The sequence below is a fragment of the Aricia agestis genome, chromosome 5 (assembly GCF_905147365.1).
Source record: "Aricia agestis chromosome 5, ilAriAges1.1, whole genome shotgun sequence".
Lineage (NCBI taxonomy): Eukaryota > Metazoa > Arthropoda > Insecta > Lepidoptera > Lycaenidae > Aricia > Aricia agestis.
This window is the reverse complement of record NC_056410.1, coordinates 19905181-19927138: the sequence shown is the minus strand read 5'-3', so window position 1 is coordinate 19927138 and position 21958 is coordinate 19905181. Positions and strand designations below refer to the sequence as shown.

The 21958-nt window shown below is 37.1% G+C and overlaps 1 protein-coding gene across 3 annotated transcripts in view; it reads right to left on the bottom strand.

The window, feature by feature from the left end:
* Positions 1–1489: 1489 nt before the first annotated feature.
* Positions 1490–21958, bottom strand: part of LOC121726967 (fatty-acid amide hydrolase 2-B) — a 51582-nt gene continuing 31113 nt past the window's right edge. For all 3 annotated transcript variants that reach the window (XM_042114630.1, XM_042114629.1, XM_042114628.1), the window contains exons 2-9: positions 10303–10485; positions 7939–8158; positions 6164–6381; positions 5195–5324; positions 3874–4013; positions 3402–3542; positions 2497–2766; positions 1490–1920 (exon numbers count right to left, since the gene is read on the bottom strand). In XM_042114630.1, the coding sequence (XP_041970564.1) occupies positions 1618–1920; positions 2497–2766; positions 3402–3542; positions 3874–4013; positions 5195–5324; positions 6164–6381; positions 7939–8158; positions 10303–10476 (1596 nt within the window). In that variant the 5' untranslated portion in view covers positions 10477–10485 and the 3' untranslated portion in view covers positions 1490–1617. The remainder of the gene's footprint in view (positions 1921–2496; positions 2767–3401; positions 3543–3873; positions 4014–5194; positions 5325–6163; positions 6382–7938; positions 8159–10302; positions 10486–21958) is intronic.

Here is a 21958-nt window from a genome sequence, read left to right as displayed (position 1 = left end):
CATAGGTACGTTCTCTTTCATAATATTACAAATGAGTGTGATAACATCATACTCCATTTGACGACCTCTGTGGCTCAGTGGTGAGCGCGTTGGTAGCTCAAGCCGGGGGTCGCGGGTTCGAATCCCGCCGACGGAACAAAAAGTTTTCGAAGTTCCTGGGTCATGGATGTGTATTATAAATATGTGTATCATATAATAAAAATCTTAAATGTATGTATAGTATAAAAGTATTAAATATATTTCCGTTGTCTGGTACCCGTAACACAAGTCCTTCAGGTACTTACCACGGGGCCAGACTGACGTGGTGTGAAGCGTCTATAGATATTATTATTATTATTATACTAAATCACGTTTTAATTTGTACCTAGAGTCCAGACCAATACTAGCAGACGTAACCTAACCCGGCCGCACATTATCCGAAATTTCTTATCAGAAAAAAATCGGACGCCCTGCCGAAACGCACTCTGTTCATAAATTTTGTTGTGGACCCCGCATATATTATTATTTATTCTGACGCGTCACAATGTATGAGCGGGGCGGGGCGTCCGAATTTTCCTGATCAGAAATTTCGGATATTGTGCGGCCGGACACCACGTGACAAAAGCCAGCTAAACTACATACTACGAACTATAGTATAGTTCGATGAAATCCAATATTTTTTAAAAAAGGAATTTTAATAATAAAACTACATACCTAATTATTACTAACATGTCTTTATTCTAAATTTTGGTAGGCAAAACTTAATAACTAACAAAAATACTGTAAGATATCTTCAGTGGGAGTATAAAACATCTATAAAACATTTTATCACATATGTAAAAAAGCCTTAAGTGTAACAAAGAAATAGTTTGTGATATTATTAAGTAGTATGTTTTGAATATTTGTTGTGCCTTAGCCAAGTAACATTATAACTAAAGTGACATGTCAACAGTCCTCCGCCACGAACTTTAAAGCTAGCTAGAATATAAACCTAGAAGAGTTATTTGTAGATCGTTCACACCAGTGTATTTAGACAACTTGCATTCGACAATTTAGACGAAAAAGTTAGAAATCAAAAATTGTGTAGGATTTGCGTTTACGACGCTGTATTTTTTCCAACTGTCGAAATCATCGAATCTCAGTTGACTAAGTATTCCACGTTCAAGTTAAACACCTCATCTCAACAGGTCTTTTCAAAGAGAAAAAACATCATATTACACTCATCTCACTTTCTTCTATATCATTTTTGTCATTTGCCCTGGATTGAGTAAATCATTGTTATCTTAACAATTACACATTGCACACACACGGTCACACTCAGAGAAACTTAACTTGAATTTAATGAAGAGTTTGACACATAAAGTAAAGAGTTTATATATCAAAATCGTCATTAAAATTAAAGTTTCCATTAAGGGCGGGTTGCACCAACTTACTTTAACTATAACTTTAACTCTAACAAAATGTCAAATGAACTGTCAAATCTTTAGTAAAAGTCAATAATGGACGCCATATTTGACGATAACCTTAACTTTAACTATAACAACGCCTCTGGTGCAACCACCCTAGTCTTTGTGCGGCCGTTACACTTATAGTTTATACATTTACCAAACCACGTACGTTTGTGATGTTTAGGGTTCCTCACGCCGTCTTAATCGTGATCATACTCTGCTTATTCGGCGGAACCCAACCCCCGAAAGCCATCTCAAACTCCTTGGCGACCGCAATAGTGAGGTGGTCGTTGTTCTTGTTCGCTACGATCTGTAACCCGACCGGTAACCCTGAGTCTGTGAGACCCATGGGACAGGCGGTCGCGGGGAGGCCGAGGCAGTTGAAGATGGTGAGGTAGCCGCAGTTGAGGAACTTGGAGAACACGCGGTAGTGGAGGTGAGCGGGCGCCGGGTAGGTGGGGAACAGGAGCACCGCGTCGTCTGATAGGGCACGCTGGAATGTGCAAAAAGTATTTTAATGCCAAGAATAATAAAGGTGTAACAAAAGTAAGTGATAAATGAAAGAGCAATTTTTTGCGATTTATCCCGAGCGTCATGGATTTTCCCGTTCAAAAGTATGAAAACGTTACTCTTTTAGCGCTGCTACTTTTACAATAAACTCTATACAGGTGACCCATACATACCCTAAGGTATTATGACTTAGTTTTGTTACTCCCCCTATACCATCGAGGGACGGAAATGGAGTTGGTAAAAAAGAAAATTACCTATTACTCGCTTTGTTATTCACTACTATAATCTAAAATCAGTGGTCTTATTCAGTTTATTACCTTTATTACTTAAACCGGCTTGTCAACGTACAGACAAAACATAAAATATACTATAGTCAACCAGTTGTTTAAGTATTCAAAGATTATTTCGCAATATGACATTTGAATTTGAAAGGGATAAAAGTTTTGGAAACCGAAATTAATATGATTTCAATTGTTATTGAGTGCCAATAATATTCCTATGATTATTTTGTATATTAAATGTATTCAATATAAATTAATAATGTTTTTGTAATACTTACATCGAAGTCTTGTTTGATTTCCTCGAATTGTTTCACTATGTTGTTGTAGGACGACTTCGGGAGGGTATCGAAGAATTTCTTGACCACTCCGTAGCACACGGCGGTTAGGCTGTGGTCTGAGAGACCGAACATCTTCTTGAGTACGTTGGGCCATAGCGACACCCAGCCCGTCCGATTTTGAGGGTCCGTGTAAATGTTCTTTATGTGCTGAATGTTGAATAACACTCTGACGCTAATTTCGAACATGTCACCGACATTCTTGATTTTTAACTGAAAAAATTTTAAGTATATGAAAATTACTAGTTGAAGATTTCGATGATTTTTAATCGACTTCCAAAAAACGAGGAGGTTATATATTCGGCTGTGGGTATATATTTTTTTTTTGAGTTTAATTACTCATTTAAATGGGCTTAGATGACCAAATTGTATAATCTGAAAATATATTAAGTATGTAAAATATTATACAATTTAAAACTGTTATATTTTCGATGTCGAATACTTGTATGTATGTTTCTTGAATAAAAAAACGTGTACTTAGTGTCACTTTAAGGAAAGACAAATCTCAAGCTTAAATTCGATAAATCGATTAAAAGGCTTTATAGTCAGGAGCGCGCTGGATGAGCATGTAACATAAAATATACATCTAGCACCGTCAGTTAAAATAAAAACAAATACCTTTCCTTCCTTTTCCTAAATGAATGGATGATGATGGATGCACTGTCAGTTATAGTAAAATAATATTATATATAAAAATGGATTTTCAAATGTGTTAGTCGCGCTAAAAATCGAAAACGGCTTAACGGATTGGGCTGATTTTAGTCTTAAAATATTCGTAGAAGTCCAGGGAAGGTTTTAAAGTGACACGAAGTTCACCGGGACAGCTAGTATAATAATAATTTTCTTACCTTCTCAACTTCAATCCCATGTGTATGTTTCATGTACGCTCGGGCCTTGTCAAACGCCTTTTTCACGTCGGGGCCGATCTTGTTCGTGATGTAGCTCTCGTCGTACTCCATGTAGTAGAACTTTAAACGTTTGATATCCACCTGGAAATTAAAAAAATGTAGTCTGTGATGTGAGTGGATACATAGTTGGTGAGGTTGGGTCTTTGTGACCCACACTTTACGAAAAGCAATAGAAGTGTTTGGACATTTAAGGTGCTGAGATAACTATGTAAAGAAGGCAGTTTTATTTACATTCTTCAGGATTGTATAGTAAGTAGTAACCATTAACTTACAAATTAATAATGTTAATAAAAAAGAAACTAAAATAATATGCAATATGTATAGAAACTAGGAAGGCCGTCAATCTCTCATTCGTGCCTTCATTGCAATAATATTTTAATTTAAATTTCTCAAATTAAGAGCTATAACTCACGGGCTTCTCAAGCGGCACTTGCGGGCCGCTGGGATGCCGCAGCACTCTCAGCATCAGCGTCAGATCCTCGGCGTACCGCACCATGGGGCCTAACGCGAAGTACTCCTCGAACTCCGGGTCCAAACAGTCAGGGTTGTGACCTGGAATGTGTTGGTTGATATTATTAGTCATTGCAGTAGGATACCTAGTTTTTTCCTAAATTATTAGGTTTAATAGAGACACTAGCTTAGAGTTATATGGATGAAGCAGTCGCAAATAACTAAACTAACGCACATGAGACGGTATTATTATCTTCATCATGATATTGGCGATTTATATGTATATTTTTTATTTACTACAACGGAGACGTAAAATAATAAAATCGGCTAAGTGCGAGTCGGACTCGTGCACGAAGGGTTAAAATAAAATAAAATAAAAAATGTTTTATTTCTGAGTAAATTTGAATCTAATTTTTTCAGAATGTCTACCTGATGCCTACCAACGGTTCGGGAACTACCCCGGCGAGAAGAACCGGCGCAAGAAACTCGCACGGGTCCCACTTTTTACCAAAAAAGTGAGAGAAAAATTGTTCTTTTTAAAATAAAGTTTACAATTTTGTAACTTAATATTATATACAATGTCAACATACATAATTGTAAGTCATAATATAATAATGTAGAAGTAGCCTTGCAAGAAGCCATCCTACTACCAAGATGTGCCATCATCTATGAAATCATTGATCTTATAATAAGCTTTGGCACACAAACGCTCTTTGACTACTTTTTTAAATTTACTTTAATTTACTTATTATTTAGGTTCCGTACCGATACAGAGCAAAAATAGGCTATTGTGTTTTTTGTATGGGAGCCCCCTTTAATTGTTATTTTATTTTAATATTATTATTAAATATTAAAGTACACATGTAAAAAAAGAATGTGTAAAATGTTCCAGTGTTAACCTCTTGAAATTATTTATATAGAGCCAAAAAGGCCGAAAAAATAACGTTTGTTGTATGGGAGCCCCCTTTTAATATATTTTATTTTATTTTGTTCTCAGTATTTGTTGTTATAGCGGCAACAGATATGTAACATAATCTATTAAAATTTGAGAAGTCTAGCTAAAGCGGTTCTTGAGATACAGCCTGGAGACAGACAGACGGACAGACAACGAAGTCTTAGTAATAGGGTCCTGTTTTTACCCTTTGGGTATCCTAAAATTAATGAATTAGCTATTGTCAATTTTTTCGATGGTACATTCTAATAGTAGGATATACCATCCAAGAAATTGATTCACAGGCAGTAAGCCTCTGAATATTTGGTCGGGTTTCTTTAAAGAAACTCACCTTCAACAGAGAGCAGCCTCGGTGTGGGTTTGTGGCCGAATACCCCGTTGAACATCGGTGGTAGACGGAGGGAACCGGCGATGTCGGAGCCCACGCCGATCACCGAGGCCGCTGACGCCAGGAGAGCACACTGAAAATTACGTTTTACATTGTTTAAAACAATAATAAACTAACTCTTTTTTTGCATATCTACATAAAACACTAGCTGACCCGGCAAATGTTGTTTTACTATATAAATTATTACTAGTATCAATATAAAAAGTCGATAAAAACATATTCTTAGGCCTAACGAATGTAACTTATACAAATTTGAATGAAATCGGTTGAACCGTTTTGGATGAGTTCGCACACAAACACTGTGACACAAAAATTTTATATATTACATACAAAGTAAGAAAAAAAATACAAATTATTGGAAGAGCACCAATTGGCGGTCTTAACGCTTTGAGCGGTTTCTAGACAACCATTTAAATATACAACTTGTCAGTTAATTCCCAGTAAATAATGGCAATTGGCAGGCTTCATATTCATAGAGCAATAATGTTTGAAACGAGACCATTCGAAATGCTTAGGCGCTTAGCATTTATTGGTCACCATGTCACAATTACGTAGTAACTATTACAGTATAGTAACCTGTGCCATAGGTATTGCTAGATACTAAAAATTCTAGATAACCGTGTCCAAGGCTCTATTCAGTAATTTATGGTTTCGGTTAAGTCCTTTATATGTTGAAACTCCCAATGCTACGTAAGCCACAGTACTTATAACTCAGTGTGTTTTAGCGATAATATTCTTTTCTGGCGGTGATGAAAAAATAATAATGAGTGGAAAGGTACACCCTTCAACCTTTCATTTTCATTCAGAAAACTAAGCATACTAATAAGATACTAATGAGTAGTTATGAGTAAAAGTTTATTGAGAGTTAACCCTACTTTTTTTATACGCAAAAAAAGTCACACAGCAACTCACCTCGCCCCCTGAAGACCCGCCCGTGGTGCGCTTCTGGTCATACGGGTTCATAGTCAAACCGGTCACGTTGTTATACGTCTCCCAGTTCATACACAGCTGGGGCGTGTTGGTCACCGCTATGGGTATGGCCCCCGCCGCGCGCGCCCTCTTCACTATATCTGCGTCCTTCTTGGCCGGGTTCCGTACGGGGTACACCGTGCCGCAGTCGTTGCTCATCCCTGAAAATCATTATGGAAATCATAATTTTTTTAAAATTTTTTTTATGATATAAGGGGGCAAAGGAGCAAACGGGTCACCTGATGGGAAGCAACTTCCGTCGCCCATGGACTCTCGCAACATCAGAACAGCTGCAGGTGCGTTGCCGGCATTTTAAGAGGGAAAAGGGGAGGGCAAGGAAGGGAATAGGGAAGGGTAGGAAAGGGAATAGGGTAGGGGATTGGGCCTCCGGTAAACTCACTCACTCGGCGAAACACAGCGCAAGCGCTGTTTTACGCCGGTTTTCTGTGAGCCCGTGGTATTTCTCCGGTCGAGCCGGCCCATTCGTGCCGAAACATGGCTCTACCACTTAAGAAGGGGGCAAACCTTTTTAATAAGGGTAGACAGGGGAAATGGATAACCTGATGATAATATAAATAACCCCAATCATCTAATGTACCTACTTGATCATGATTCATGCATAAATACTTATAACTTCTGAATAAGACCATAATAATGAATAATAATAATATATAGTTTCACATGAACATATTATTTTAAAGTCTGAGCTGCTCCAATTAACTTGTTAATTAATGTTACAATAAGTTATAAAAACCGTCCCATATAATTTATATCCATTATTACATACAATAATTAAAATAATAATAATAAAATGTCTTATCTTATATAAGTTTTGCTATTATGTTGCTACCGACTTTATTTTTAACAAAAAATAGTGATATTACTTATATTTTGTTAATTTAACCACTAAAGTTAGAAAATTTATTGCCATCTTCTACACGACAAAATATAATTTTAATTTTAGGTTAAAAATTAATTTATGTACTTAATTTACATGCGCCAAAAGTAATTTATCGCGAAAGCACCGTACATTTTTCGAGGACAAAAGTATTTTATGTCCTTTCTCGGGAATCAATCTATCTAGCCACACCTCACCAATATCGGTTTAGCGGTTTGGGCGTGAAAAGGTAACAGACAAACAGATAGACAGACAGACACACTTTCGCATAATTCTTATTAATTAGCAGTAATAAGTTGAGTAGAATTAATTACTGAACTCTTATATTGTGCGCAAATAATAATAAGTTTATATGATTTAAAACATAAAAAGGCGATATTGATTTTGGCAGCGCTATTTTGTGGTGACGAAAACGAAATAGGGGGGTTTGTCCAACAGGTTTTATTTATCGCATAATAAATTAGTCGATTAAAAATGAATAGAATTAACATAAGCATTCGATACACGGAGTTGGTTAGGGGTACGGCAACAATATCTTATTGTATGTTGCAAAAATCGAAATACTTCCTTCCAGGATCTTTACCGGAGGCCCAATCCCCTGCCCTTTTCCCTTCCTTACCCTCTCCTATTTCCTTCCCTACCCTCCCCTATTCCCTTCCCTACACTCCCCTATTACCCTATACCCCCTTAAAAGAGCGGCAACGCACCTGCAGCTCTTCTGATGCTGCGAGTGTCCATGGACGACGGAAGTTGCTTTCCATCAGGTGACCCGCTTGCTCGCTTGCCCCCTTATTTCATTTAAAAAAAAAACTAGACTCACCCTCAACGGCGATGCTCTCCTTCACCGTCATTGGAACCCCCAGCAGCGGGAACTCCTTCATCAGCTGTTCCGGGGTCTTCTCATTGGAAGCCACCATCTTGTCGATATACCGAGCCTCCCTGAGCGCCGCGTCGTAGCGAGGCTCGACTATGGCGTTCAGGTAAGGATTGACTTCCTTGCACCGATCTATGTACGCTGATACCACTTCCTCTGATGTTACCTGCAAAGAAAAGTTATAATATGAGAATTTTTGCTGGTCAGTTAAATGATAATAATAGTAATGAAGTGAAAAGTGCGTAAAAAAGTAAAATGAAGCTTACTTTAATAAATGTGAAAAAATGTAAGCCTGCATTTTAAAGAACCATAATTATTCATAATACAATAAAAAAAAAATGGGGCTGGCATGCCATGTATGGCAAAAGCCCTTTACTTAAATAAAGGTAAGTATATAAGAAGTCGGTTAAAAAAAGTAAATTTACACTAAAGCCTACTGCTATTTAGAGCAGAGTCAAGTTTCATCACTATAACTTGTTTTATATATTGTATCTATATATATAAATCTATATATATAAAACTCAAGGGTGACTGACTGATTGACATAGTGATCTATCAACGCACAGCCCAAACCACTGGGCGGATCGGGCTGAAATTTGGAATGCAGGTAGACGTTATGACGTAGGCATCCGCTAAGAAAGGATTTTGATCAATTCCAACTCTAAGGGGTTAAAATAGGGGATGAAAGTAGAGGTACTGTTCATTAGGTAATTTACAAAGAAATTTAAACTTCACAAGCTTGTGAAAAATAAATAAAATCAGTTTTAATTTTAATTCAAATAATATTGCACTTTATAAAACCTGACACAAAAACACTAGTTAACATTTTACACTTAAATAAAATAGTTTGTAAATGTATAATTTGTACTCAAATAATAATAAATATTATAATTGTTTCAAATAGTTGCTTTAGCAAAAAGTGCACTTTATTCTACAAAATAGAAATAGCTGCAGTTTCCAAAAAAAGCTAACCAGCTTCGTCTTGAGACATTTTACAAAATTCTCATGTGTATATAAACGTAAAGAAATTATAACACAATGTCATGCTTACGACTTATACAACTTTCTTCTTCTCTGATACAAAGCAACGTGTTAGCTAGTGACGGTGACATTAGTGGTCTCCCAGCTCGCTTGATAGTTCACGTAGAATGTTACGGATAATCTACTTTTTTTAACCGACTTCCAAAAAACGAGGAGGTTATATGTTCGGCTGTGGAACATGGTTGGAACATGGTTGGAACATGGTCATATTAACATCGCATTATTGTGAAAGTGGGTATAATTAATGACGCATAAAACCGTGATTATGTAGCCAAGCTTCTGACTTTCATTTTAATATTTTTTCTTATTCGTTTAAATAAATTTATATTTTAAAAACACTGCTTCATGTCTGATATAATAGACATAAGATGATGGCCAAACACCTTTTACGTAACGTTATAAGAATATTAATATGCGTAATCGGTAATCTATAGTTTCAATTACGATTATTTTAATTGCTTTTGTGGCGCATGGAAGTTCCATTAAAATATGCTCACGATTATTTTGTAATTTAAAACAACGCATGAAAGGTTATATTTTAAACTTATGGGTTATGAAATTAAAAAAAAACAACATTATTTTTAAATATAGAAAAATGTAATCGTGTATGCATATGAACGCCGCAAACAAAACATGTAATGCCGGATTTATCTGGAGGCTGAGTAAGGATAGCCCTTTCGATGCAATGTTACCGCCTTTTCTCCCTTACTGCTATTATGAATCCGATAGTTTGATGTGGACAGGCCGTCCACATCTCCACGTCACGACTCACGACGTCGTCAACGTGGAACGTTGCGGTAACGTGGAACGGTGCGGTAACGTGGCACGGTACGTTGACGTGACGTGTAAATGTACGTCAACGTAACGTAAAAATGCACGTCTTTTTTCTTTTCATTCTCCGTTTTTAACAATAGCAAAAGCAGAATACGTAATGGCTAAACTGATTTAAAATTAATTTTGGCAAATGCTTTGAAAGACTCAACAGTTATTGTTGCAGAAAAATGTACGATTTCTGCGCGATAAACGAATTTCGGTGCAACGGAGTTGCGGACGTCATCTAGTTTAAGTATAATGATATCAATATGGATATGTACGAATTAACGTATGTATCGCAGACACAATAGATTTTCAATTGTTATGCGTAGGCCGGCTGCCGTTTGGGGATTAATCCTTCGATCGTGGATTCTTGGAAATCTATTGTTATTCTATTGTGTTTCGCTCACCGGTGAGCTTATGGGGCTTGATGGGTTAACGATCATCACAATGTACCTGTCGCTTAGCTATCATCGACACGAGCGTGGTAGCGGACTTCATGAGCAGGGGGTTGGCGGGCGGCGGGCACTTCCGGTTCCGCCGAATGCTGAGCAGGTACGTCAGCGGGTAGACGATCACCCACGACAGCGACACTAGCGCCCGGCAGCACCATCGCAGCCACACGTGCATCAGGACCAGCTGGAAATGAAGAATTTTAAGTTACATTATTCATGTTCAGTGGTCTTCTATAGTCTATACCAGCTATCCTCAACACGCGTTCCCCATGCGGACCCGCGCCGGGACTTGATCAGTGGCCCGCGTAAAGTTAAACCATTTTAAAATTCACGCCCACCGGCAAAATAGTTCAAAGTCAAGGTTAAAGTCGTGAATATTTTTATTTTGAATCGCTTGTCTTGAAGAACGTCATTCTGTTTTTAACCCTAAAAAATTTTGGTTGCGACCCGCGATACCGAGACAAAAAGGTGTTTTCGGCCTTTGTAAATGTAGTGTATTGATGAATAAAGACAAGCCTACTTGGGTAGGTAGTAGGGAGAGTGGAGTGGTCGCTCGACTTCGGTCTGACGATCACTTCTTCTATCAGCTACGAGCCCGAGTGGTGGTGTTGAGTGATATAACATTATTTTGTGTTTTACTCTCCCTACAAGAATGTACAAATTGTACAGTAAAAAAAGGTACAGGTGGGTAAAGTACCACTGTTCTAGACCGTGTTTGCTATTTAAATCATAAAGGTATTTTTTTTTATTTATTTAACTCTTTATTGTACACAAGAAACACATATAAAGATATAATTAACACAGAAAGACGACACAAAGGAACTGCTTATTTCTAAAAGAAATCTCTTACAGCAGCCCTACGAAGAGATACAATTTAAAAGACAGCAGATAGGACGTGCACAATCAATAGCTATTAACTAATTTAACTAAATCAACTATATATACAACAATATCGAACTAATAATAATTTATACTAAGAGTATAATATAAAACCTATATATAAAATCAATAAATAATAATATGAATATAATAAATAAATACTATATGTATACATAATAATACAAATTACGGTGATTGAGAATTAAGATAATGCTCTTTCAATCGTCTTTTAAACACAGCGATAGTTGGACTGTCACGAACAGTGTGGGGAAGCGAGTTCCATAATCTGACTGCGTGCACGGTAAAGGAATAGGAGTAGAAATTGGTACGATGGGATGGGAGGGAGAGGTTAGTTCTGACACTGGATCTGCACGGGATTTCAGGAGGGTGGGAAAAGTTAAATCTATCGAGCAGATAGGATGGAGAGAGAGGTACTTATTATATTGATTTTTTATTACACTATTTGGGTTCGATTGTCTCCTGGATCGTATTGGTAAATGCCAAATGGGTTAAAGATATAATTTTATTTGAAAGACGAGCTTTTGCCCGCGGCTTCGCTCGCGTTAAGAAGGATTATTATATACAAACTTTCATCCCCTATTTTAACCCCTTGGAGTTGGAATTTATCAAAATCCTTTCTTAGCGGATGCCTACGTCATAACATCTACCTGCATGCCAAATTTCAGCCCGATCCGTCCAGTGGTTTGGGCTGTGCGTTGATAGATCACTATGTCAATCAGTCAGTCACCCTTGAGTTTCATATATATAGATATATGACGCCGACGTGTCTACAGGTATTTTGAATGAAAAAACATAACAATTATGATTTTAGAAATATTTTTTAGGTTTGGTGCCTATGCTCTTGGCCATTTTGGAAAAGTGCGTGACTTGAAAATGTGACTTAACGTTCTCACATTGTTTCATCTTATGTACTCACATTCTTTCATCGTTAGTAAGTGATGGTCTCGGAGACCCAGGAGGATTGAATTATGTCAATGTCAATGGTAAAATCTGTATCAAGATCTTGTTATTTCAATATCATGCTTAAATTAAAAATTCTTAGTCCTTACTCCTAAAGTTTCTTCTAAGTTGAAAGTCACTTTGCAAAAGTAATACAAATGTCAGTTGTAACTTGTAATCTGGTTTTTCGTGTCCAGCCTGCCTAGCATACGCCAACGAGATATCTCACTCTACATGTTTTCTCGATGTTTGATAGGTTGTCTCTTCATTTCTATTGACCCTAGCATGACAAACATTTTTTCTCGCGTAGATCTATCATCGAAGTAACACATTTTTATAGAGTTTTGTCGAGATAATATCGAGATATTGACATTATGAGACGAGTACCTAGTTTTTAAATATCTCGAGACTGAGATATCTCGTTTGCGTATGCTAGGCAGGCAGGAAACCATTAATAATAAATATTATTTATAATAATTATGTAAATTAAATATGGACGGCTAAATGGTCATTAACATCTTTTTTGTACCATATTCTGGCAAATAAAATATTTGAATTTGAATTTGAATTTGAATATGTTTTATTAGTTTAATTACCACTTGCATCTATGCACCAATAATTATGATGCACAAAGAGACAACGTGTAGTAAATATTTATAGTAGTAGTACGTGCTTACTACTTAAGTCTCAAGTTGTAATTAACAATAAGTTATATTAAAATATATCTAGTAATGTATATAATCTATTTATCTGTCATGGCTCACTGTACACATGTGTAAATATCAGCCAGTTAATTAGTAATTACGCATCAGTGATCCATGACAAATAAATAGAAAATATTGAGTCGTATGTTGCAAATAATAAACAACAATAATATTCTTAATTATTAGTCTGGCATTTCAAGCACTGCGTTACGAGGGCTGCTATTTATGTATCCGGAATTAGAAAAAGAAACAAACATATATCATTTAATATGGTTTTATTGCTTTTCAAAATATTCGCCGCGATGATCGACACACTTTTGCATACGCTGGAACCAATTTTCATAGCACTTTTTCCATTCTGATTGAGGTATCTCCAAAACGTGCATTTTGAACGCATCAACAGCCTCTTCGCGGCTCGAAAAACGTTGACCACGTAATTTGTTCTTCGCGTATGGAAATAAAAAGAAATCGTTAGGTGCCAAATCAGGGCTGTACGGCGGATGACCAGTCAATTCGATCTTTTGACCCTCCAAAAACTGAGTTGTTTCAGCTGAGGTGTGACAGCTAGCATTGTCGTGATGTAATATGATTCTGCGTTGTCGGTTGTCCTTTCTTATTTCTTCAAAGACTTCTAGTAAACAAATGGTCGTATACCATTCAGAATTAACCGTTTTACGATTCTCTAATGGCACTGTAGTCACATGTCCATTAATTCCAAAAAAACAGGCGACCATTTGCTTCAAAGTACTTTTTGCACGAGTAACTTTTGTTGGTTTCGGCTCATCTTGGAACACCCACACCGTTGACTGTTGTTTAGTTTCGGGGTCATATGCATAGATCCAAGATTCATCACCTGTGTAGATATTATAAACGGCTTTTGACGTACCACGGTTGTATTTTTTTATCATTTTTTTGCACCAATCGACACGAGCCCGTTTTTGATCGATTGTCGAGTTGTGCGGAATCCAACGCGAACATATTTTTTTTACAGCCAAATGTTCGTGTAATATCTTATGTATGCTCGTCATACTTATGCCTAAGGACGCCTCTATCTCGCGATATGTAACATGACGATCACGCATTATTAGTTCCCGCACAGCATCTATATTTTGTGGGACAACAGCTGTTTTTGGGCGACCTTCTTTATTTTCATCCGTGAGCATAGACCGCCCACGATTAAACTCACTGTACCAGTGATAAACAGTGGTTTTTGATGGTGCTTCATCTCCAAAAGTTGCGGTGAGTTGAATAAAGCACTGTTGTTGATTTAGCCCACGCCGAAAATCGTAGTAAATCATTGCACGAAAATGTTCACGCGTTAAATCCATGGCAAATGAAGACACGCAATTTTCAAAATGACGCCACAATGGAAAAATAATTGACAGTCACATGAAACAAAATGTATTCTTCAACCAAAGAGTTCTATTTTCAAATGTTGTAATTACTTTTTAAATATTGTTCTTGTAAGTGGCCAGTTCCGGATACATAAATAGCAGCCCTTGTATGAGTTAGGACAGAACTATTGAAGATAGGCGTTGCTTTAGAGCATTGATTCCCAAAGTGGTCCAGGTGGTCCACCAAGACCCCCGCGGTCTATAAAATGACCCGACTTACTTCTCCTATGAATATAGGCCTATAGGAATTTTAAAGGCCGGCAACGCACCTGCAGCTCTTCTGATGTTGCGAGTGTCCATGGGCGACGGTAGTTGCTTACCATCAGGTGACCCGTTTGCTCGTTTGCCCCCTTATTTAATAAATAAAAAAAAAGGCAGCCAATATCATGAAGCTCAGAAATTGTTTTTGTTAGAACTTGCATATTCCATAATATTCAGAGGGGGGGGGGGTTTACAGGGGGTTCGCAGTATGCACCAACACCTTAAAAGTGGGCCACGAAACAAAGGAGCTTGGGAACCTCTGCTTAAGAGTTAAGAGCTGCGATGTTTCGACAGGAAGGTCAGAAATATGTACCTATAAATTAACGAATGCTTTTGATTTCCAACTTTGTTGGCGTTCAGTAGTTGGCGATGTCCTAGCCAAATATTTTTCTTTATGTAGGCACACACTTATATTATGGATGTACTACATAATATCTACCTGTAGGCCATTCACAGACTGAGACTCTGCAAAAGTATTTACCAAACGTGTCCATGGCCCACATAAATAGCTCGTTGATGTTGCACGCAATGGCAATTTGCAACAAAACTACAGTTTTTAGAACGGTGAAGAGTAGTCATATACTGTAATATGTTATTTTTTTTTTATGAAATAAGGGGACAAACGAGCAAACGGCCACCTGATGGAAAGCAACTTCCGTCGCCCATGGACACTCGCAGCATTAGAAGTGCTGCAGGTGCGTTGCCGGGTAATAGGGGAGGGTAGGGGATGGGAAGGGAAGGGAATAGGGTAGGGGATTGGGCCTCCGGTAAACTCACTCACTCGGCGAAACGCAAGCGCTGCTTCACGCCGGTTTTCTGTAAGAACGTGGTATTTCTCCGGTCGAGCCGGCCCATTCGTGCCGAAGCATGCCTCTCCCAGGTATAAACTTAGTCTACACGTACGACATACATTAGATATTCCCACTTTATTTTATTAACTTTTCCACAAAATACATATTAGATATTTGCAGCAATTCCAGCAATGAGCGGCAGATTTGCGAAATTATTATAATAAATTCATTATAATACATTGTTACAAAACATGGGTAATATGAAGTTTCACACCGGAGCATGTTATCCGTTTGTGCAAGTGGTAGCCCTAGGTGTTGCGACAGCGGCGGTAGGTCAGGCGGGGTGACGAAACGCATTCTATTCATACGATTTTTAATAGGGCTGTCACTTGGGAGAAGGGCATAATTAGGAATTATTATAATCTAAGTAAGGGCTTATTTAGGCTTCTTGTTAAGTATGTATGTTAGTTTTTACCTCTTTAAAATCAAACCATAGAAACGATTCGAAAGAAATTAATGAAAACAGGAAAGACCCCCTTACGAATACTTATTATAATGCGAAAGTGTGTATGTCTTCAAGTTCAATCCGCTGTATTGATTTGCATGGGAATGGAAATAAATACATAGAAAGCTTATAAAGGAAAAATGTACGGTTCCCATGTAATATCATAAATAATAATAAAGAATTTCCTACTACTATTATAAAATGCAAATGGTGGGACAGAAATAATTTTGCCCCAACGCATTAAAAGTGGTCACGTCAGAAGACCGTCCTTCACATTTTGAAAAATGTTTTATTTTTTATTTAAACTGGAATGTACAGCGCATGTAGCCCTAATTATAGTACTTGTTGTAGGACGAGTCCGACCCTTCGGTGAACGAACTAGGGCCTAGTCAGGAATAGTTATATCAATGCAGTTCCTTTTAGAACTGGCCCTTTAGCTCATGAATCTATTTACATGAAGACAAAGATATTACTATTGTACAACTTATTTTTAAAAGGTCTCGGTCGGTAATGCATTTGTCACAATCAGGCAATCAGTTTGTTCGTTTGCATTAATTATTAAAAAATATACCTCTTGATGAATATTGTTAAACAGACAATAGCTTGACTAAAAGATTTACCAAATAGTTTTTTTTACATTAAATTCCTTTTTGGTGAGTTTCTGTGAACCTGGTATTAGTTTAAGGAGGTTAAATTGATAAGTGATAAGTGATATCTATAATATTTTGTTGGCGGGTGCTCTAAAAATAACCAAGTCTTTTTTGTACCAAGTCTCGGGCACCATCCAGTCTATTGTAAATCAAAGTTTTTGTGAACGATATTATAAATCTTATTCATTTCCGCACATAAAAATGTATTTTACGCTTCATTTATCGTATTAGATGTATCCTATAGACTGTTGTCATGATCATCTTCGGCCTTTACACGTTTTGGATGATTTACGTGTGATTGCTAGACAACATTCATATTTCCGGCCTTTGTGGAATGTACATCAATGTAAGATTCACAAGAATTGACTTGAAAAATGTAAAACGCACCGTGGTATAAAATTTATAGCTTGACTCCCGCATTAGAGATTTTAGTTCGTTGTTTTCAAGTTTCTTTACGAGAATGCAGGTTGACCACCCTATTGTCTAATAAGAAACCAGGGCCTATTTTTCTGTCTGTCTGTCTGTCTGTCTATCCGTCCGTCCGTCCGTCCGTCTGTCCTAAGCTTGGTAAGTAGATGTAATATTAAGTGAACCGCATTAAGATTTTGATACAAAAATAGATTTTTTTTTAAATTTTAGGGGTCCCCATAGGTACAACTGCAACAAAAAAACCTATGCGTGTGGGTGGAAAACCTATGAATAGGTCTTTAAAAATCATATTGAGGTTTCTAATATCACTTTTTTCTAACCTGGATAGTTTGCGAGAGAGACTCTTCCAAAGTGGTAAAATGTGTCCCCCCCCCCCCCCCTCTAACTTCTAAAGTAGGGGCATGATAAATCGTTAATTATGATTAGTTGATTTGTATGATTAGGTGATTGAGTTATGATAAATATGACGTTAAAAAAATGTAGCAAGAAGTTTTTTTATACGTCATAAATAGTAAACCTTAATTTAACTTTCAATAAATCAACTGAAATATAAAAATAAATCAAAAACTTTTAATTTCAAGAAGATAAATCTTATTGCTGCTGCGGAACCCTCCATGGGCGAGTCCAACTCGCACTTGGCCGGTTTTTTTTTACATGTGGAAATGCTTTGCGCATCTCCGGTGGATTAGAGACATCGGCCGGGGTATGTGGGACTCCCCGTAGGATCTACCCACTAAAAAAGTAAGTATGTAAAAGTAGGCATAGGGGATTATAATTATTGTAAGATAATAGTGAAACCTAATTAACAATTCACTAATATTCTTATTACAATATATTGATTTGATTGAATATATTGATGAGCTTCGCCCGCGTTTAATACTTTTAGTCCAGAAATATTGAATGTCAATTATATCTGTGCAAGTAAATACTAAATAATATCTATACATATACATAATTTGAGAGGCAGTACAGGTACTTTTAACGAATTTATTTTAATGTATTTTAAAATACCGTAAGGTCTAAGGACCCTTCAATGGGGATTGTCCATTTTTTTTCTATTTTGCTCATTACAAAAACATTTCGAGGAATAAGGTCAGTGATCGTTTTTCTGTATATAAACGAAAAAAATACCCATTAGTTACTTATATTTTTGAACAAATATGTTTAACCTTTGTTTGACCTTCAATGGCGTTAAATTAGCAATAAATTCGACCAACATTACGTTTCGAACTTTTGGTAAGCTTCTCGTATCAGCTTTCACATAATGAGAACTTGCATTTGACGAACCAGCCATTATAAATAAGATTGAAAGGAAAAAACATACTGCAGAGGTCAATTATTGGCCGCCGATGATGACGTCAGAGCGAAACTTTAAAAATTTATTGAGAAAAAACTAGCTAATGAATTTCAAAATTATTTAATTTATATTCTTTAAATACCCTATTTTAACGAAAAAAAATATAAAAAGTACATGTGATTTTTTTTGGACAATGCCCATTTAGGAAACATACAGGTTTATTAATTTATATTTTTACTACCCGACTGCCAGGAGGGTTGTGTTTGGCGCGTATCTTGTATGTTTGTAATATTCTTTATTACCTTGTATCTCCAGAACCGCTAAACGGATTTACGACCTAGTGATAGTGTAGCAAGGTAAATTTTAGTTTTTATGTCCTTATTATTATTATTATTATTTTTCTTTTTGTGTTTGTAGTTTACTTTGTTTTTTAATGTTAAATATATTTTTATGTATTTAAGTTTAGTGTGGTGTGAATGTGTGTTGAATAAATGTTTTATTATTATTATTATTATTTTCACAATTGAGGTATCGTTAGATTTGTCTTAATGACCCAAGTGTTCTTAGATAGGTGACATTAAAAAAAAAACAAAATGGCAGATGTCGATTAAATAGAACGATAAATCTACACTAATATTATAAAGTGGAAAGATTTGATTTTTTGTTTGTTTGGCTCCGAAACTACTGGACCGATTTGAAAAATTTTACCATTGCAATTCTACATTATTTTTGCTGAACAAAGGCTGAATTTTATTTTCGAAAAAAATAGGGTTCCGTAAGATATTTGGGTTCTTCGGACGCAAGGTGTAAAAAATCAACCAGAAAAGTTACTTATTTTACGTACGCTGCCTAAACTATAAAAGATAGAACCATAAAATGTTTTAAGTATTTGTAGAACTTATAAATATCTACAAAAAAGTCCGCGACACACTATACGTATCTATGTCGAGTGAGGCACAATAACCATTTTTTTTATTTAATAATCTTGAATTTTTTTGGACTACATTTAAACGCGTTTATTTTACTCATTCTTTTAATTCTTACCAAAATAAATTATTCCATCATTAAGTGCAGTTTGTGTAAATAATATTTGTTCTTTGAATGAAAAAAAATGGACATTTGGTTTTGAAATTATGGCGAAATTAAAATATTACTATAGTGCGCGTGCGGGAGGAAGACAATCTGTGCAGGGTGCAGCCTTCGTATAATGACTGCGTCGTCGATGTTAATGTTGGAGTCTGTGAATTGACCTGGGAATAATTTTGCTAACCGAGTCTTTCCTGGGTATGCTTTTTGCAGCGCTCACCGACATCCACGCGGGCGGAGCCGCGGCCAACCGCTAATAATAAATTAAGAAAAAACAAATTCCTCCTGCATGGATTACATAATTAAAAATTAACTGACATTAAACTTTTTAATCGGGACTTAACGCGACTTATTTAAGTAGTAATGCTACTACGAGTACATACTTTTTCTCTTAACTCTGTGTCAGACATTGAACGTGTGGTGATCAATTTGTCAGATGAAGTGCTGGATGACCCTACAAAAAGTATATTGGCCAAAGGAATGAATTACGCATTAACACCTCAGCGAATTCCTTACGAGGAAATAGTGTGTAGCGTGGAGCAGGCTATTTCACGTAATAAAGTTCCAACCGCGGATGCAGAAGTTATAAGGCAGGATATAGCGGTGATATTACGTAAGTCGAAGCTGCCAAAGAGTAACATAACTACAGAAGAGCGGCTAGCACTTAAACAGTTAAGAAACAACAATGACATCTTAGTGCTAAGGGCTGATAAAGGAAACGCTACTGTAGTTATGAGTACCGAAGAATATGTGCAGAAAATAAGGAGTTTGCTGTCTGACACAAATGTATACAAGCCAGTGTCATACAATCCAACGGCCAGAGTTACTCGGCGCATTCGAACTTTGATCCACGAAAACAAAGATGTCTTCACGGAGGACGAGTACAATTTTCTACACAAACCCAAACCTGTGCAACCCCCTAAGCTATATGGTCTGCCTAAAATTCACAAAAGGAACATTCCTCTGAGGCCCATTGTGAGTCAAATTGACTCTCCGACATACAACTTGGCTAAACATGTTGCTGGAGTGCTGCGACCATTAGTTGGGAAAACACCGTCTTTCGTGAAGGATTCGGTCCATTTCAGGGACATAGTGAAGAGTATAAGGTTGGAACCCGGAGATACCATGGTGAGTTTCGATGTTGAGTCACTTTTTACTAACGTTCCACTCAAGGATTGCATCGAGGTGATTAAAAACAAGCTGTGTGACCATGAGTTGCCTAAGGAATATATTGTTCTCATTGAACACTGTTTGGACGGTAATTACCTTCTCTTCAGAGATCAGTACTACCTCCAGATCGATGGCGTTGCAATGGGTAGCCCTCTGGCACCGATAATTGCAAATATCTGGATGGAGCACTTTGAAGACCTAGCTTTAGCTACTGGACCATGTACTGTGAAGCTTTGGAAGAGGTACGTTGATGATGTTTTTTGCATTATTAATGGAGGTCAACAGGAAATAGAACAGTATGTTAATTACCTTAACTCAATCCATCCAAAAATAAAGTTCACCTACGAGATGGAGAAAAACAGATGCCTCGCATTTTTGGATGTGGAGATCAAAGTGAAGGAGGATGGTACATTATCCCACACTGTGTACAGAAAACCTACACACACTGACAGATATCTACACGCATCTTCTCATCATCATCCTCGGCATCTTCAATCTGTTATATCATCATTAACAAACAGAGCTCATAACCTTTGTGACCCTGAACATTTACCCAAGGAGCTAACACATGTTCAGGAGGTACTTAGACGTAACGGGTATAAGGTGTCGAGGGGATTGAGAAGACAAAAGGAGAAAACGAGGTATCCAGAGGTGAACCGTCAAGCAGCATTTTTACCATACATCAAAGGCGTAACGGACAAAATTGGAACAGAGCTGAGGAAATACTCCATTAAGACTGTGTATACTCCGTTACGTAAAATATCACAAGTACTTCGGTCACCAAAGGATTCCTTACCTTTCCAAACTCCTGGGGTTTATAAAATAGATTGTAGCTGTGGTAGTTCGTACATTGGCCAAACGAAACGGACTATTGGCGAAAGAGTGAAAGAGCACATAGCCGCAGTGAAAAATCGCCAGACAAATAAATCCGCGGTAGCAGAACATCTGCTTGATATGGGGACTAATCACTGGATGGAGCTACACGACCCTAAAATCCTCTCTACGGATCGTCATTACCACACGAGAGTAATACGTGAAGCAATTGAAATTAAAAAGTACAAAAATTTCAATCGTGAGGACGGATTTAAATTGTCGCCCGCCTGGAATCCAGTGATCAATAAGTGCAAACCGCGTGTGTCACCTCTGTCTATAAGTGTAAACCCGGATACAGTTAGTGTTGTGTGTCGCAGTGAACCTACTGACTTTCAGTGTATTGGAACACAAATATTGGACAATTCGAGGGTAGTCGTAGAACCGACCGCCCGGTGCAAACGAAGACGTCGCGCTCCTGCAGTCCCCTCGTGACCACGGCCGTTGCAACACGGCCGAAACGTCGAGAAAAAGTATGTACTCGTAGTAGCATTACTACTTAAATAAGTCGCGTTAAGTCCCGATTAAAAAGTTTAATTATAATGCAACGCGAAAGTTTAAAATGTTATCTTAACTGACATTACTGAAACAAGATGAAAATTCAATGACAAAGTATTAAAAAAAAACAATGATTTGGTACTTAAAACTAGAAACATACATT